This window comes from Amblyomma maculatum, chromosome 10 (assembly GCF_055883805.1).
Source record: "Amblyomma maculatum isolate TAMU_Amacu chromosome 10, ASM5588380v1, whole genome shotgun sequence".
Taxonomy (NCBI): domain Eukaryota; kingdom Metazoa; phylum Arthropoda; class Arachnida; order Ixodida; family Ixodidae; genus Amblyomma; species Amblyomma maculatum.
Window position 1 is genome coordinate 12387086 of NC_139353.1, and position 18559 is coordinate 12405644.

At 45.4% G+C, this 18559-nt stretch overlaps 1 protein-coding gene across 1 annotated transcript; it reads right to left on the reverse strand.

The window, feature by feature from the left end:
- Window positions 1–418: 418 nt before the first annotated feature.
- On the reverse strand, window positions 419–18162 carry Polr3B (RNA polymerase III subunit RpIII128). The gene is made up of 7 exons (XM_084582015.1): window positions 17414–18162; window positions 15166–15888; window positions 12115–13356; window positions 7943–8287; window positions 5363–5686; window positions 3858–4101; window positions 419–916 (listed from the first exon to the last, which is right to left on the reverse strand). The coding sequence occupies exons 1-6, from the start codon at window positions 18023–18025 to the stop codon at window positions 3901–3903; spliced, it is 3447 nt and encodes a 1148-aa protein (XP_084438141.1). The 5' UTR covers window positions 18026–18162; the 3' UTR covers window positions 419–916; window positions 3858–3900.
- Between the last annotated feature and the right edge of the window lie 397 nt (window positions 18163–18559).

The window sequence follows — 18559 nt, forward strand, 5'->3', positions numbered from 1 at the left end:
AATGCTAGTTCCATGCAAGGGCTGCACCCCGCCAGAACCATGGAAAAAAGTTTGGCCCTTACACGAGTACTATATATGATATGTGAATAACTGCACCACAGTCTGAGCTTATTATCGAGCTGAGGCCTCTAACACATAAAAGCACAGGTTTTGTAGCTTCTGTTGGTACATTACATGACATTCGCAATTGGGTTAAAAAACGAGCAATTAGGTCTGCAAGGACAACTTCAATACCATCTAATGTGGCTGTGATGGTATGAGGATGCACCAAATGCAAGTTAGATGTGTGTTTTGTGGAAGAAAACATAAGCAGTTTTCTAAAATATACTAAATTCCTTAAGAGGCTAAGTTCTTTCAGGAACATAAAAACTCTAATGTAACCAACATTAGTGATGCCTTGACTGCACAATAAGTTTGTCAATATCATCAGTGAAAATACTGTTTATTAATTCAAAATTCAAGAAATGTGTTGCATATTTTGCTACTACAAATCAAGATGTCTTCTCTCTATTCACCAAGCTTAAATTAAGGCATATGCAAAACAATGCCTGTCACATGAATATGGCCAAACCAAAGGTGCACCTAATCCTGGACTATAGTGCCAGTATTTAGGGTCATATTTGACTGGGTCACATTCAAGACCAGAAATGCACACTGAGGTCTGTCAGCACGGTAGGCAATTCTAGCAAGCACTGCCAATGCACGCTGCGTAAAATATTACCTACACAGTTCAAACACGTGAGCTGCACAGCAGCAACTTGAAAAGGCCACCGCAAGGAGGAGTCACATTCGACCAAAACCTGGCCAGAATCACTCATGCAATTAGTGAACAGTCTTGCGATGGTGATGACGGAAGATTGAAAGGCTGTGAGCCAACTGCAGTCCAATAAGATGCCAAGGCCAACACTGCACCTTCCTGGGGAAAAAAAAAAGAAAAGGAATCAAAGAGCTATCCTGACAATTAAGTGGGTCAACACCGCAGAACGCTCCCCCCCATGGACACACTGTGGAAGCCACACTGTTTGGCAGGATTGCAAACCATAGTCCCTATAGGCAAAACCAGCCAACGGTTTCCAAAGCAAGAGAAAGCATGGTGGAATATTCCCACTGTCCAATAGGGAAGTTAAAGTAAATGAGTTACTATGCTAGACGTAAAGTAGAAGTAAATACATGTGGGAACGAAACCCACTTCTGCCCTGCCGTGGTGGTGCAGTGTTTACTGCGCGCGAGTACTGTGTTCAAGGATGCGGGATCGAATCCAGGCCGTGGTAGCCGCTTTTCGATGGAGGCAAAAAGCACGCCGGCCATGTGCTGTGCGATGTCAGTGCACATTAACAAACTTCAGGTGGTGCAAACTTTGGAGCCATCCCCTACAGTGTCTCATAGCCTGAGTTGCTTTGAGACGTTAAACCCCCCAAACCAAACCAAACCCAACTCACTTCCTCTGCTCTTCAGGTGCATGCCTTAAACATGAGTTCACAATGCGAGTTGTCTGGGCCTCCAAGTTCCTTGTAGAGCTTCTCAGGTACCCCAGACACCTGAATACATGTATGCCTTGGCCTAGATTATTTACCCATTTCGTCATGAGTTGAACATTTGGAAAATTTCATATTGTGGTTTCGTCTATAAATTAATAACAAGGTTCAACATCCCAAAACGAATCAGGCTACTAGAGATGAAAGAGTGGAGGGCGCCAGATAATTTCGACCATATGAGGCTGCCTTTAACGTGCACCGGTCATTAGGACTCTGGAAGCTGGCTGGATCGACTGTCGGTGGTGAGACCAGCAGGATGGGAGGAGTAAATACGGAGTTCAACGGTGCAGCCATGGTGCGTTCGATTTTCCATTCCCGGACTAGTTCCCAACATTCCTTAGCTCTGACAGCAAGTAGCAATATGGTCACATGACCTTGTAAGCTCCAACCATCACTGCTTCAACAGATGATGCTGACCATTAGTCGCCACTAAGCAGCTGTTCAGCAGTAATGCCGTGCACACGTTTGTCTCCTGACATGTGTGTAATACTAAAGGTAGACAACCAAGACGTGAATGAATCTATGCTTTTTGCGAGTGGAGCGTAACATGCTTGAATGCAAAGCATTTGACAGAACTCAGTTTGGCAGCGTTTGCTTGCCGCTGCTGCCCACGAAGTTTATTTATTAATTTATTTATTTATTCATAATACCTTACAGTGCCCAGAAAGGCATTGAGTAAGGGGGGCAAATAACAGCAAAATGTGCAAAAGAAACTAATTAATGCAACATGAGATACAAAAGATTAAGTAAAAGAACTATTTTACAAGGCGAAAATATATATAGGATAAAAGGTACTTTGTAGCATGAATGCCGGATATACGGCAGAGTTCTTTCAAGAGTCCAGCTCACTTACTCGAAAGCAGATAAAAGCGCTTGCAAAAGCATTTACAACACGTGTTAGCTGCTCCTGCAAGCAGTAGTTCACTTGTGATGCTTTCACGCCTGCGCTCTGAAAAGATAGCAGAACAGGTGATGAACTTTTGGACAGCATGTTGCAGGCAAATAGCTTGACTTTCTGCGCTCGTCAGTACTGGACGTATTTCTCCGAGACGCCAAAGTGTCACTCGGCGGACATGTTTCTGTGCAATTCACTATATTCTATAACTTTTTAAATGTCGCGGTGAACTGACGTCGAGTACCAGTACTCATTTTGCTGCTGGCTGTCGCGAAACACAAAAAGGGAAGATGGCGTCGGTCCAACTGCGGTAAAAAAAGTAAAATAACTGCAGCGTCAATGCATTGAGTCGGTCAGCATGGAGGTGATAACGATGCGGATGCCAAAAAGTTCGCGCTATCACATGGAACCTGTATGAAGTCGAGGGGTGGCCTTTTAGTAATATTTTTTTTTTTAAAACTCGACCCATATTCCGCACTATACAGTAATCATCGGATCTCGCATAAACTTCACGATAAGATCACCCGCAACAAAAATTCCTCTACACCGCACGCGCGACTGGCACAAGCAACCGATCAGCGAACTACACTCAACAGAAAGAGAAAAAAAAAGGGCAGATGGCTAGGCCTGCTTGTTTCTGCCTATTAAACGAAAGCTTTGTGGTGGTGCTAGGTGTTGGCAGTAGATATGGTGATGATGGCTGTAGCCCATGGCATACACACAGAAATGGCAGTTTCTGTTTCATGGGAAAGTTGCAGCACTGTTGAGCTAAGCTTAATTCGTAATACTGATGTTCCTTGATTAGAGGAGAAAAAATAAATTACGCACATTATTCTGAAATATACGTTATATAGAATTCGTAGTAACATTGGAAGTCAGTTGGGAATTTTCAAAAAGTTTGTTAATTAAAAAAATTGTTAAAGTAGTGTTCACAGTAAGATTCGGCTGTATTTGGCAAAGTAGAAAAATATGCCTACACTTCACAGCTACCAGAGCAGGAAATGGCAGACAGCCAAGCTGTCATTTGGATGAGGTAGTTAAGTCTTGTGACCATAATTATTTTGTCTATGTGTTTGTTTTGGATTTAGTGACCTGAGTGAGAGTAAGAGGTGGACATTTAACAAAAGGTAGATTGCCAAAATAATGAAAAAGCTACAAAAATTTGCCAAACGAAAAAAAAAAAAAAACAATACAGGAAGGCTCAGTACAAGAGCAACATCACTCGATTGATACTTGCAACAACCAATAATAAGGGGTTGTTAACTTGTACATGTTGGTGGCTACTGAGGTTCCTTAAGATGCAACGGCGGTGCTTCCCTCACCCACGAGTAGACAGTTGAAAGCGCCGAGCCCCCACTTCCTTCATCATCATCAAGAACAATATCCTCGAGGCGAAAATGTCTGAGAACCTTTGGCCTGCTACATACCCTGCCATATCCATGCACTTGCCACCCGCGGGTGACACACTCTTCACTGGGTGACGGTGGCCAGCTGTCGGTCACTGCAGTGGCTCTTGAGCTCCAGCCGTGGGATGATGTTCATGGAGAGCAGCTCCTGAAAGAGCAGCTTGCACGCATATGGGATGCGAAGCGTGGCGATGGCACTCGATGAGCGACAGAAGTGACACCACCGCGAGTAGCCCAGCAAGCCGCACGTCCGGCACACGTCCACCTAAGAAGGGAAGAGTAGTACACTCACAGCCATTCGTCGTGATCTGATGGCACTGCACTAAAGCAAAAGACATTTGCTACAAGCCAGAATTTTACCACCCTATGCACATCGGAAGGAGACTGCAGCCATGAAATTAGGAGACGCCTGCTTCTGGGAAAGAGAGCAGTGGTTAGCCTTGACCGCCTAGTCAAGAGCAGAGACATTAGTCTGCCAACCAAGATCCGTATAACTCGTGCTATGGTCTTTCCAGTTGTGATGTATGGATGCGAGAGTTGGACTGTGAAAAAGGCTGACCGCCGAAGAATTAACGCGTTTGAATTGTGGTGCTGGCGAAGACTCTTGAGAGTTCCTTGGACTGCCAGAAGATCAAATAAGTCAATATTGTCGACCATAAACCCTGACTGCTCATTGGAGGGTCAAATTCTAAAGTTAAAGCTCAGCTACTTTGGTCATCTGATGAGAAGAGAGGAGTTGCTGGAGAAAGATTTGATGTTGGGAAAGATTGAGGGTCGCCGGAGAAGGGGTAGGCAGCTAACGCGATGGTTAGATGGCATTCTCGAGGCACTGCAGATGAAGTTATCTGATGTTAGAAAGATAGTGAGAGACCGGAAAGCGTGGCGTGACATGGTCAATAGGGTCACGAAGAGTCGGACACGACTGAACGACTGAACTGAACTGATGCACATCAAGATTGGCCTATAGTATAGCCTACTATTTATCATCACAGTGGAAGACCGCAATGACGAAATCACAAGACTACGAAACTTTCGCCGAAATGAAATATTTTCGAATCTCTGTTGAGTGGCCGTAGGAATCAATGTACCATATTTACTCGCATAATTTGTGCCCTCTTGTAATTTTCGCACCCGTAAGTTATTACCTGGATGTATAAAAAGAAATCTTAACCGCATATTTCGCGCACCTCACTGCGCGAAAACGCCAGCATGGACGCCGGAACGCACAAGCAGACCACATCGGTGCAGTGCACTGCCAAAGCCAAGCCAAAGCAATCCCAGCCGAAGCAAAACCGCAGGGCAGTAGCGCTCATTGTGCATCTGGCGCGTCCATCTCTTTGTTGTTGGTGGCTCGGCTTTGTGTGTAGTGGTTTGACGCGTGGTTGTTCGGTTGCAATGGGATACCATAGGATAGGGAAAAAGGAAGAACAAACACATGCGCTGCTTTGAGCCAGTGTTTGATTTTTCTTTCCTGTACCGTCTGTAAATGCTGCTTTTGTCGTTCCCTTCCAATGACTAGTGATTACCTCGCAGGCGTCGCTGGAGAGCATGAGCCTCTCCAAGAGCAGCATGCTGGCGCCGTGTCCAATGAGGCAGTCGCGCTCCATTTCACCCAGCCGGAGTCCACCCTCGCGCGAGCGCCCCTCAGTGGGCTGACGGGTGAGCACCGCACGAGGACCCCGGGCACGAGCATGTACCTTGTCCATGACCATGTGCTTCAACTTCTGGTAGTAGATGGGTCCCATGTAGATGTAGGCCGACAGGGGCTCACCCGTGATGCCCGACGTCAGGCAATCTTTGCCCTGGTAGTTGAAGCCACGCCGGATCAACTCCTCCCCAACGTCCTGCACCTGCATGCGCGCGCATCAATCATTAGTCTGCAGAACGTCTCCGTCAACTAGTACTGCACAGCTAGGGTCACACAGAGTTGCTAACTTGCAGCTAAAACACCTTGGTAAAATTCTGGGAGGCAGTTTGGATCACTAAACTGCGATGAGACGAAAGCTTCTATCGCATGTGGTCCGAAGCCCTCCACCACTGCACCTCTTTCTCTGTTTTCACTCCCACCTTTCTCCTTTTCCTTAGGGCACGGTTAAGGTGTCCATGGAGAATTGTGATAGATACTGTGCCTTTTCTTTCCTCTAAATCAATCTGAAACACCGCCGATGCCTGCTGTACTGCATCTGCTTCTGTATGCTGTGTGGTGTGGCATTCGAGGAAGCGCCAAATGAAAGGTTTCACACGGACGCCTGGATCGGTATGATGTGATAGCGTAAGCGACCAGCCAAAATAAAAAGCCTCGCTTTTACCGAGCCGTATGAAAGTGCCTGCGTAGCCTAGGGATAGCGTGAATGCAAGGGTCTTGGCAGGCTGATTCTGATATCACCCCCCCCATATGAAAGGAGAGGCCAGAGTTGGCAGCTACTGCCAAAAATAGTGTCAGGAAGCCCTACATCCAATTAGTGCTTGGCCATGTCAGCTGCCAGCTACCACCTACCACAATTTCTTTTACTACTACTTCTTCTTCTTCTTACTGTATTGCTGTTTCATACCACCGCACGATAGAGGCTTTCGCTTCATCGCACTTTAGTGGTCAAAAGTGCCCCCTATGGCATAAATAAAGCTGAAACCATAAAGTAAACTACTATGTGCCAAAGCCATGTATTTACTTTCAAGCTGAACCTAAGCATAGCCATGCAGATAGTTCTTGCGTAACTTCAGGTTTAACCAGAAGTTAAACCACAGCTAATTCTGTTTCGCAGTGGAACACAAAAAAAAAAAAAGATATTCTCAACAGTTCCACTCAGCATATGATCTATTTGCTGTGGCAATATAATATCGCGATGCATACAAACACGTTATGCCCTTGTTGGCCACGGCAACTATGACAAAAAGGCGCCAAGAGGTCAAAGGCAAGATACACAAGCAGCAACACCATTATTATAGGAAATTGTGCTTTATCTCACTGGAGGTAGCATTCTGACACCAGCATTATTCACTGCAATGCTGCCCCAGTAATGTTCCACTTCAGTACAAGCCTTTCGGCCACAGTGAATTAATGGACAGAAACTGTTTTTAAGACAGGCTCCTCAATGTTTTATGGTACATACAAGACAGTCCCAGTTAGAGCATGACCTTGTTAGCTTGTTTCGCAAGCATGAGACTGGTCGCCTTAGTGAGATCACAAAACAGATCTTCTGATCTTTTGGCGAAAGATTTTCAGTTCTCGCAGGCCATCCTTTTGCACCACATTTGCATCCTCAAACACTCATTTCAATCTGAAAATCTATTCACTTTGCTTAGAAGATGTTCAAACAATAATTATGTGCTTTGTACCTGCTCCACACTGAAAGTTAACTATGTGCATGAGCCTTGCTCGCTTCATGCGAGCACATGCAATCTTTTCCAGCATCCAAGCGATGGCCGCAAGATAATATTTCAGATTGTCTTAGCTTCGGAGCCCACATTGCTGCCACTAAAGCAGGAATCAGACTGCGCTCATTTTTTGCAGGTGCTTCCATACTGCTTAAAGAAAGTGCACTTGGAAGGAAGAGTTTTATAACTGGCAACCAGGGCCCGTATTCAGAGTTTGCGTCATTATCGTGAGTGTCGCTATCTCCCCAACCTCGAGTCACCTGATTGGTGGAAACACTGGAAAATGATGTTGTCACCTCTTCCGGTTCTGCAGTGGCAACACCAAGTTCCAGCGTTTCGACCAATCAGATGACTCGAGGTCACGTGAGATAGCGACACTTCGATAATGATGCAAACTCGGAATACGGGCCTAGGTGAGCTTCGTGAGGAATATCAGATTCCCTGCTTGAATATCAGCAACTACAATGTGTGCAATACTGAAATAAAACACCGAGTGGCAACTGAACCACTGGTAATGCAGAACCTCAACTCTGGGTAATATGCAATAATGACTATGTGCAGAAAGATGCTGCCCGAGCAGTGTTCCTCCCCTCACTGCATAAGCGCAAAATAGTAACCTTTCATTCTCCTCTCCCTGGCACTTTTTCTCCATGCAAAGATTACAGATTTAGAGCTCTGTGCGCCAGCAACAGCTACTAATGCGTCAAAACGTGCATAAGAGAGAACCGCACCTTGGATCCGCCGAAGGCCGTGCCGTAGTGAAACTTCCCATTGAGGACTCCCGCTTTGCCAGCGAGAAGCTCGATGAGCTTGCCCACTGTCATGCGGGAGGGGAATCCGTGTGGGTTCATGATGAGGTCGGGGCAGATACCCTGGTCGTTGAAGGGCAGGTCCTCCTGCTGTGCTATGAGCCCCACTACGCCCTTCTGGCCATGCCGGCTGCTGAACTTGTCCCCGATTTCTGGCCGGCGTGTCTGCCGCAGCAGCAGCTTCATGAGAAAAGACTCCTCCGTGTTGGATGTGATGAGCACCTTCTCCACGTATACGGGCTCCAGGCCCTTGTATGTGACTGGTACCTGCGACCACAGCCACCACACCTTTCCTGTTCATTTGGGCTCCACAGAAAAGGTGTCATCAACAACAGCGCCAGATTGACTATACCCGCTGCTGGACACTGACGTCCAATTAAACCTTGACCTATGGTAGCTGCTGCTCCTAATCTGACCTGCTACTCCGTTATACTTGCCTTCTCTAGAAATACATTCCGTTAAGAAACCCCTGATTATCTTGCATTTACATTAGATGTCTTGCCCATGCCCATTTGTTGACCTAAGGAATATTACCCGTTTTTGTTTCATAACCAACTCATCTCTTTTCCTGTTTCTAAGGGACTAAGGAAATTTTATGGAGGTTTCTTTTTTTACATTTTAGAACATGTGGAGATGGAGGGAAGATGAGATGCACCCAGACTCGTATTTGCACCCGAAGTTCCAAAATCCAATTGCAGCAACTGACCCAACTTGTCACTCAATCTTTTATAGCAGAATGAAATATGTCATGTCCGACACTGTCGATTTTGCGACAAGTTTGTAACAGAAAGTGCAGAAGACCTCTACAGAGAATTACTATAGAACTGCAAGCGACCATATTTATGTACCCCAGTATTGGAAGCAATGCTAAGCAAGTGCAATAGCAATTGCATGCCACCAAAACTGTGAAATAAAAACTAATAAAGAGCCAGGAACCAAACAATAATTCAATAGTTTTAGTACAGTGTAGTAGCATGCATTTCAGTTTACGCATCCAAACCTGTCAAGGCACCATGACATACATGTTACTTTTAAAGGACTCCTGAAATGCTACTTGCGGTAATATTCTAATGCAAGAAACCTATAGAGGTGGCAATTATGAGGTTTCGAGTCAAATTTGAATGCTTTAGGTGGAATGTATAATTTAGAAACAATTTTTTAAAAGTGCTCCTGGCGACCGCTCGCGCTCGATTGGGGCGACCTGTGTGCGCACCAGGCGCAAACCTCCCATGTAATGTCACATGGGCTTGCTGGGTGCCGTTGCGTTTACTTCTGTTTTCCTTGCACGCCGGCGTGGGCTGGGTTGATGGGGGAGAGGAAGAGCATCATTTTTGATAGTCCATATCTTCAGTGCTAATAAAGGTAGCTTAAAAAGTTTTGTGTTGCGGTGACGATTGATGTGATACCTATTCCTCGTGCGCTTTTTGTAGTTTTTGTAAACAGCTTTTCATGGGCCCTTTAACAGTTTTTGTGGACCATGGGAGCACAGCTCCAACCAGAAAAGGTAAAACACTGTGGTGCCATCTGTCAAGAAAAGTTTGAAGCCCTTATTGCCTGTTTTAAGAGAGAAATGGATTTTCCATCCAAGATCACAATGAACTGAGCGTACACCAAACAAAAAAGAATGGTGCACCTAACTGCCTATTTACCAAGGAAAAAAAGGCATTTCCAAAGTGGTGTAAAATATTTTCTTCACCCATAAGTTTAAAAATGTTCCTCTACTGCAGCACATCTTTATGGAGCAAAAAAAAAGTACTTGGTTACCAAAACTTGAAACACTTCTTAAAGAGATTCACAAAACTATTAAATGTATCTAGTAAGAAAAAAGGAGAACAAAAATTTAAATATATGTTATACGCATTACTAAGTCAAAAACGAATCTTCAATGCTACAGAACTCTTCATGCTTTGAAACACTTTTTAAAAATATTCACATAACTATTAAATGTATCCAGTAAGAAAAAAGAACAAAAATTTAGAATATATGTTTTACGCATTACTAAGTCAAAAACGAATCTTCAACGCTACAGAACTCTTCATGCTAAACTTTCTAGTCAGAAGACCAAAAAAAATAAAGTCAACTGCTCGAAGCAGAGCTTTCAGCTACTCCCCATCTAGAATAAGATGAACGAATGTCATGGTTTCACGAAGACCTGCTGCTTGAGCTATAGTGTTCAGTTTCAATGGCGTCGAATTGTGACAACAGAATTATGACACCTTTGGTGCCACGGTTGCAGTGATCACTCTATAGTCAACAATATTGTGCACAGGTTAAAGGTAATCCCTCAAATAGGTGACGAAAAAAATTTCCAAGACTGAAATAGTCCTTTCGCAAAGTACATAATAGCACTACTTGCCCTGAAGAGCCCTGGATGCATGCCATTATTCAAATCAAAAGATTTCAATACATGTTGCAGGCATGAGTTAGGAATGTATAAGCAGTGTTTTTCCAAAATGTGGTCAGACAATGTGATATTTTGATAGTGGCAAAATTTCAGAACAAGAAGTTGCAGCAGCTTGCTCTGGTGATTTTCAATGCCAAATTAAAATTATATATCCTTGTTTCTTTAATACAGCAGTGCCTGATTTTAACCCTACAAGGCAAGAATTTAGCGAAAATCTTTTTGTTTCCACCACAATTTCCCAACACCATTTTGTTGAGTTGCCCTTCCCTTTAAAAAAAAAAGTATACCTAGTTTATAACTTCACAAAAGCAACAAAATGACTGCTGTTTGCTTTGTCATCATGTCCTGCTGTTTCTCCGCTCTCCACAGCACCAGAAAGCAACAAAAAATGTCTATTGTAACACTAATTTAAAAGATAATCAATAGGCACGTTATGAATGCAGCATCAATCGTCCAGTGCACTCCAATTACCTGCACCTTGCACCGGCCATAGCTACCATGCCCTGCAGAACTTTCAATAATCACTACTACACTTGAAAATTTCCGGTACAAAGTTTTAACGGTACAAAGTGACTGGACACATAGGAATGTACCTCATATAAAGAAAGCAAGGAATTTGATATCAATATATATATAGGGCCTTTAAAAGCCACCTCATTTTCCACTGAGAAGAAACTGTGTTACTTCTAGCACTTGCAAGAAGTCATCCTAGAAATGCACTTTTCAAAAACTTTGCACAAGGACTAACAGTTACAACAGCCAAAATCAATAGCTTTTTCTCTTCCCTGCCATCTTTAAGATGGGTCCCCTCGCACGCCAAGCAACTAGCATTATTTCCTTATCTCCTATTGCGTGTAGAGGTGCCTAATGTCAGAGGTGCACAATGACGCCTGCCACTTAGACAGGGCACATGATGACAATGCACTACATTTCACATGTCACCAGCAGAAGCAGTGCACTGCATTTCACATGTCACCAGCAGAAGCAGAGTGCACCTGTATGCATGCTCAGTGCTGTAATCACACACATGCAATTGTACTACAAAGCTCTGGCTCAAAAAGAAAACAAAGAAATACAAATGCAATGAGAATGCAACAAATGAGCTCCATTGCAATGCCACTGCATCAGAAGATGAAGTTGTAGAAACAGAGTCTTCGTACTAGAAAATGAGCTGCAAAATGGGAAAAAGTGCGGGTGACAGATGCCGAGGAATAGGATCGCCCGCCTAACAGGTCATTTGCCTAACAAGGCAAATGACCTGTGAAATTATCTGTGAAACCCAATCTATTTCCATCTTCCCAGGGAGAATGACGGACTGCTACCTGGCCCACTTTTGTTAAACCAACATTGCAAAACGTGTTTACACCTGCAGGATTTCCTTGAATTATGATCAAGCTGTGAAGACAACAAAAAAGGATTACATCTATGGGTTGGAGTTTATTTTACACTGTTTAGAAAGTTCAGTACTATACTCTTTTAAATGTTTATATCTCAATGCAGCTTTCGTTCCTTTGCAGTGAAAATACTTTTTACAGGCCAATACCTCCCCCTATGGAAATAAAAGTGGAATTTCTGTGTGGCCAAAAGCAACTTGGAGGTTATCTATACACCAGACTGCACAACTGCATTAATCCAATAGTAGTATTCACATCTTTCATGCATCTAGATTAAGAAAAAGGAAAAGACAAACCTCCTTGTGCTCTGGTTGTGCTGGCTGTCCGGCCTGCACAACCGTGGAAGAAGCAGCAGGAACCCACTTGTTGATAAGCACCTGTCGGTTCTCAATGTGAGAGCCCGGACGCGCAATGCCATCTGCATCGAGGGCTTCGTGCTTCCAAATGGGCTTCATGGTTGCACTGTCGACAAGTGGTCCCATAACCTTGTCACTCGTCTGGTTCGCATATTTCTTGACAATGCACTTCTGATTCCTGTAAACCTGGCATCTGCCAAAGCCGCGGTCAATGGATGACCGGTTCATGACGATGGCGTCCTCTATGTCATACCCGCTGTAGCTGACAACAGCCACGGTCGCATTCTGTCCAGCGGGCAGCTCTTCAAAATTGATGAGCTCGATGGTCTTCGTTTTGACCATTGGCCGGTGAGGGTAGACCAGCAGGTAAAGGAGAGAGTCTATCCTATTACGCTGATTGAGACCAATTGTTCCCATCGCCTGCTTTCCCATGGCACACTGGTATGTGTTTCGTGGAGATTGGTTGTGGTGTGGGTATGGGATTATTCCGGCACAGACTCCGAGCAGACTGTATGCCTCAATCTCCAGGTGTGTCGTCTGTGGAGTGATATCTTGCTCGCGGAGTGCAATGTGGCTGTCATTTTCCTCATTGACGTCCAGGAACTCGACAACACCTCTGTGCACCAAATCGTTGAAGAAGAGGAGACCCCGGGTGAGATCTTCAAGGTGCGCCTTGGTTAGCTTGGGACGACCTTTCTCAACAATTATGTAAGGCCGGCACATCCTACCACCATCGGCTGAAATGTAGACACACCGCTGCACATTGCTCGTGTGCAGGGAGACAAACTCTGACAGGTAGCCAGATCGGCGCAGGAGACGCAGAGTCTTCAACAGGCGGACATGGTTTTTGACCACACCCTGTATGTTTCCGTTGAGAAACACAAGGTACACAGATGGCTCGGATAATTCTTCACCATTCAGGAGCTGCAAATCTTCAACACCAAGATTTCGCAGTAACCGCACAATGAACGACTCTTCTATGTCTGTTGTGATGTGGGTCATGAGAGCAAGGTTCTTGACAAGACCGCAGGCTTCGCCTTCAGGGGTGTCACTCGGGCAAAGCATTCCAAACTGTGATGGTTGCAGCGACCTGGGGCCAGAGACCTTCCGTGTCTTCTCGAACTGGCTGTTTACCCTTGTCATCATGCCAAGGGCTGAGATATAGGACAACCGCGTGAGCACCTATAAAACATGACATGAAAAACAGTTGTTAGCATTCGAAACTGAACATGCTTGGCACATATTCCTGTTGTGCAATTTGTCACCATCACATTCCTCTTTTACAGCTCAACTTAATGGTCAAGAGGTATGCAAATGGTATAGTTAAATGTTAAAAAAAAAATCAGAGAAAAAAAAAAGGCTTTCACATTTGCCCGACACATACAGCTCAACACAACCAATTTACCAGACCAATCAGGTAATGGCATCAAATTCTTACTTTACGCTACTTTTCTATAAAAAAAATTGGAACTTGTGTGTTTCGCATATGCAAGATCAATAATGTTCAGATGTCTCATGTCTTACTATGCTTTTCGTGCCAATCAAACATACTTGACTGCATCTGCCACAATGCCATTCTCAGCTTAATGGCCTTGACTTGTTTAGCTCGTACAAGCATATTGTGCCCTGTCAATCAAAAACTGTATGCCTATCACATTTGAAATTGTATTCCACTGTTATTTTATTCACAACTTTTGATCAGGCCCTCTCAATACTGCCTTAAGTGCAGCAGGGAACATCTTTACTAACACAATTTTTGGTTCATGGACTGGAATTACCAGGTGGTTACCTGTTCCACTCTAAACATAGTGCAAAGTCGAAAATTACTGACAAGTGGCCAAAATAATCCATCTGCTACGTGCGATTTCTGTGCCTGTGTCTACAAAGGCACTGTCACTTCACTTGTTACCGACTATGCAAAACATCCTCTTGTCAATAAGACAAGTGTTCCTTTTGAATATCAACAGCAACAAAGTGGTTGGCTTGGTTTGGTTTGTCAGGTTTGTGACAAAGCAACTCAGGCTATGAGTGACGCCGTAGTGAAGGGCTCTGGAAATTTTGACCACCTGGGGTTCTTTAACGTGCACTGACATCGTACAGCACATAGGCACCTTGCTTTTTGCCTCCATTGAAAAGCCACCGCCGCAGCCGGGATTCGATCCCGCATCCTTGGGCACAGTAGTCAAGCGCCCTAACCACTACATCACCATAGCGGGACGAACAGCAAGGTGGTACTATGCTTAAGAGCACAGCATGAAGCTCAAGCGAACATTACCCAAGTGCTCAGGCATTGTCATCAAGCCATGCAATCACATTAAATGGGAACTTGTAGCACTGACATCGGAACTAATGACATTACCAAAACTACAGAAAGTCATGTAATTTCTTGGACCTATTGTGATGCAGCTATTAAGGTTGACTGCTATAATGTTTCCTTGTTTGCCCCCTTGCGTCCTTTCTGAACTGAGCAATAATCAAGAGTCCTTTAAGCCTTTTTTTTTTTCGAAACAGCAAAAAAATACTCGGCAGAAACAGGGCCAGTTTCTGGATGTTAGTAGATGAACTTGCTGGCAGAGCTGAGCTATTAGCTATATTGGTACTGCCTGGACTCTTTCCCCACCATCAGTATGCTGTGAAACAGCCCTGGGTAGCTGGGTAGCACACATGAACATTGCACATGACACGCGAGTCCACTAACATCCCAGGTTTTGATCATCTGTGACCATGTTTTGATACAAGGCTCGTAATGAAAGTTCCCCAGATGACATGACAAAAGAGCCCTGATGACAATTTTAGCCTGTGGGTCGAATTTGAAGTACCCAACTCTATCCGTGTGAATCTAAATTGTTACCCTTTCACTTCATCCCATTTCATTTGCTCCTGATGACAGTAATATTTCCCAGTGCATTACTTCCATTAAAACTGTGTGCTTCTTTCACTCAACTACAATAGGCCCATCATTGCCCCCATTTCCTTTTTCTCTACTTGTACCTGTGTGACACCAATGCGCTCCATCTTGAACCGCTTGACGGTCCAGTTCCCCGTTGCAATAGCCACAACTAGTCCATGGGTGATAAGGTCTTGTCGGACGTACTTGACCACATCAAACTGTGTCGCCCTGACCTTTGGGATGCACTTATCTGCCACAAGCTTGAGTTCTGTGTTGAAGCGCTTGAACAAGTCCTCAAACAGCAGCGAGAGAAGTGAGCCCGCCAGCTCAAGCCTCTTGTTGCCGTAGTAGTCACGGTCGTCAAGCAGCTCCTTGTTGGACTGGGCCTCAATAATCCTCCGCACCATAGTGGCGAGGTAGAAACACTTGATGCGGAAGTTGAAGTCCTCGACGGGTACGTGGGCCAGTATAGTGGTGGCAAGGATGTCCCTCGCATCACTCACAGGGGTCTTGCGGTGACCACCACCACCTCCTGCGAAGAACATGCGCCGGTGCTTGAGCTTGCTTCCAATGAACTGCAGAGCCTGAGTCTGCGTGAACACTTGGGCTCGGTGGCACTCTTCCAAGGAGGGAGCGATGGCTGCCTGGACTGCTAACGAGGTACCAATCATCTGCACAATGGCCTGGTCACACTCGAGACCCATGGCTTTGAATATAATAGCCACTGGAATGTCCTCGGTGAGGCTGTTGTGCTTAAGAAAGTAGCGGTTATTCTTGACGCCAACCACTGTGCGACTCTTGCGCTCGTGTGTGGAACTAGTTACCTGTGGAAAAGTAAAAAAGAAAAAAAAAAAAAGAGGCCCATTTTGAACAGGGGGTTTAGTTTACAACCAATAGATCTATTTGAAAGAACATTTGAATCGTAGTACAGCAACTATAAGGCGATTACAGCTAACTTAACAGTCATGGAGCTCCTCAACCACATCATGTGTATGATGAAATATGCGGATATTTCATGAGAGTCAGAGGTCATATTACAGTGGGAAAGGTGTGACAATTCACCGAACAAGCATAAAGCAAGCAATCAGCAATGTCCTCCCGAGTGCTGGAAGGAGAGACAAGCGCTAGCAGTGCATTATACTAGGACGTAAACCGGAGATGAACAAGGGGAGTGAGTTTGGCTAATGGGGTTTAGGTCCAAAAGCGACTCAGGCTATGAGAGGCGCCATAGTGGAAGACTCCGGAAATTTCGACCACCTGATATTTTTCAACGTGCACCGACATCGCACAGTACACAGGCGCCTAGATTTTCGCCTCCACTGAAAAGCGGTCGCAGCCAGGATTCATCACGCATCCTTGAGCTCAGTAGTCGTGTGCCTTAACCGCTGAACCATTCGATCGGCGGGGCATGTTAAAAAATTGTAAACTGTAAATTTTAACGTGCCCTAAGCAACACAGCGACTACGAGGAACACTATAGTGGAGGTCTCGAATTTATTTAGACCACCAGGAGATTTGTAACGTGCGCAGAAATCGCACAGCACACGGACGCCGTTTGCGTTCTGCCTGAATGGACCTTTTTCCAGTAGCGCACCCCTCTTGCGGCCACCAGGCGAAGTACGATTGACGGGACGGATTACCGAGAATTTGTGCAGAAATTTGTTCCCAGTATCAGGGTGGGCTTATTTTACATATAGTAGTTGAGTGCAGGGCTGGTCTTGCCTAGTCTGTGCAGAGACGCGTTAGTCATTTGTGAGCATATTGTGACATATATGCCCTGCATCGCTGGACGTTAAAGAAGACAACGATCAGAAACAGTGACACAGAAGACGACAAAGTGGTAGCAACGTTTAGCGCTAGAAGAAGGTTAACGCTGCTGTGATTCTGTGCTTTGTGTGCTTCGTCATCCTGTACTAACGTTCGTGCACTAACCTTGCCACGTATCAATATCTTGATGCACTAACCCTCTTTCCCTCCACCACAGGAAGCTGGCGAACCTGGCCCTGTCTTCCCCGTTGAGGCAAGCTGAGGGAGGTGGGGACAATATAATGCGTCTGTTCCGAAGGCCTAGAAGATGCTAGCACTGCAAGCAATTATTGTGCAGCAGTTCGTCGCGTTGACGAAGCGAGGAGTGTCCTTTAACAGCACGTGCAACGAAGCCCCCTTACTTCCACGTGACATCCCGGCGAAAATGGCGGCCGAGGCTTCGCGCATGCGCAGTAGCGCTACTTGAAAAGACTAACCAGCTCAATAACACACTCTGAAATATCTTAAGTGCTTCGCTTTGCACACACTATCTGCCGTGATGCTTAAACACACGCTAATAAGCGGTTGGCAATTCGTCATTCACCTGGCACATAACTCCGTTCTTGCGGTCCTCCTCGACGATCATACGGTTCTTGGATAGCTGCTCCTGCATCAGGATGACGCGCTCGACGCCGTTGACGACAAAGTATCCTCCGGGGTCGTAGGGGCACTCGTTCAGATGGGCCATCTCGAAGTGGGTCTTGTTGGCGAGCACGCAGTTCGCACTGCGCAGCATGATGGGCATGCGGCCGATAGGAAACCCCGAGCGCACCACCCGCTCCTGGCCGCGCGTGTATTCGATGTCGACCGTGATGGGCGCAGAATAGGTCATGTCCCGCAACCGGCACTCGTGCGGCGTCGTGGGCCGGCCTACTGTGAAGTCCTCCTCGATGTTGGGCGTACCCACGTGGATGTCCAGGTACTTGAGGTAGAACTGCGGGTCGGCGTCACTGGTGATACGCTCGTTGGCGCGCATGATTTCTTTGATCTCGACGTTGATGAAGTGATTGAAAGAGTCAATGTGGTGACGCACCAGGCCGTGCATGCTGAGAAAAGCGGGCAGCAGCTTCCACTTCTCCGAGATGTCACTTATCGGCTCGTTGAGCTTGCCGGGCGGCAGGCTCTGGCCGCCTTCTTGCTCGAACGGCCACGCCATTACTTCTTCGGCGAAAAAAAAAAAAAAAGGCGGCTTAAATCAGGCTCACGCGATTCATTCCTTCAATCACAGAATGTGTCAAGGCGCGTGGAGCGTGCAACTAATACTGATGACGAGCTCGAGCCGGCACACACCGACACAACAATCGAACAAACTGGATTTGAATGGCTTTGGCGGCTTGACTGGCTTGGCTTGAATTGAACTAACAGCGGTCGCTGAACTGCAGCTGTTCTTGTTTCGTTTCTCAAACACAAAAATTTTTGCTACTAATTTTTTTTCTCTTCGTGAATTTCCCTCTAGACAAGCTATATTGCCAAGTCCCTATGTGTTTAAGATAAGTTTTCTCCGGGCGTCTGAGACTCATCACCGGTACAGGGGTATGAGATCCAGCGCGCTCGAATTTATAAGGACTGCATAAATACTAGGGACCCTATAAATACGAAGCAGGCCGCCATTTGTGTTTATTTTCATCAGTAGTTCTGAGAACATTTCTTTTCTATGATTTTCGCAATACATATTTTCTAAAACCTAGGA

What these genes read in the sequence shown, in the direction of transcription:
- Polr3B (XM_084582015.1), bottom strand. Translation starts at nt 18,025, where the DNA reads ATGGCGTGGCCGTTCGAGCAAGAAGGCGGCCAGAGCCTGCCGCCCGGC. An exon ending in AGCGCATTGGTGTCACACAG is followed by an intron (nt 13,357 to 15,165) that starts GTACAAGTAGAG and finishes CATGTTTTATAG; the next exon opens with GTGCTCACGCGGTTGTCCTA. An exon ending in CACAACCAGAGCACAAGGAG is followed by an intron (nt 8,288 to 12,114) that starts GTTTGTCTTTTC and finishes CTGTGGTCGCAG; the next exon opens with GTACCAGTCACATACAAGGG.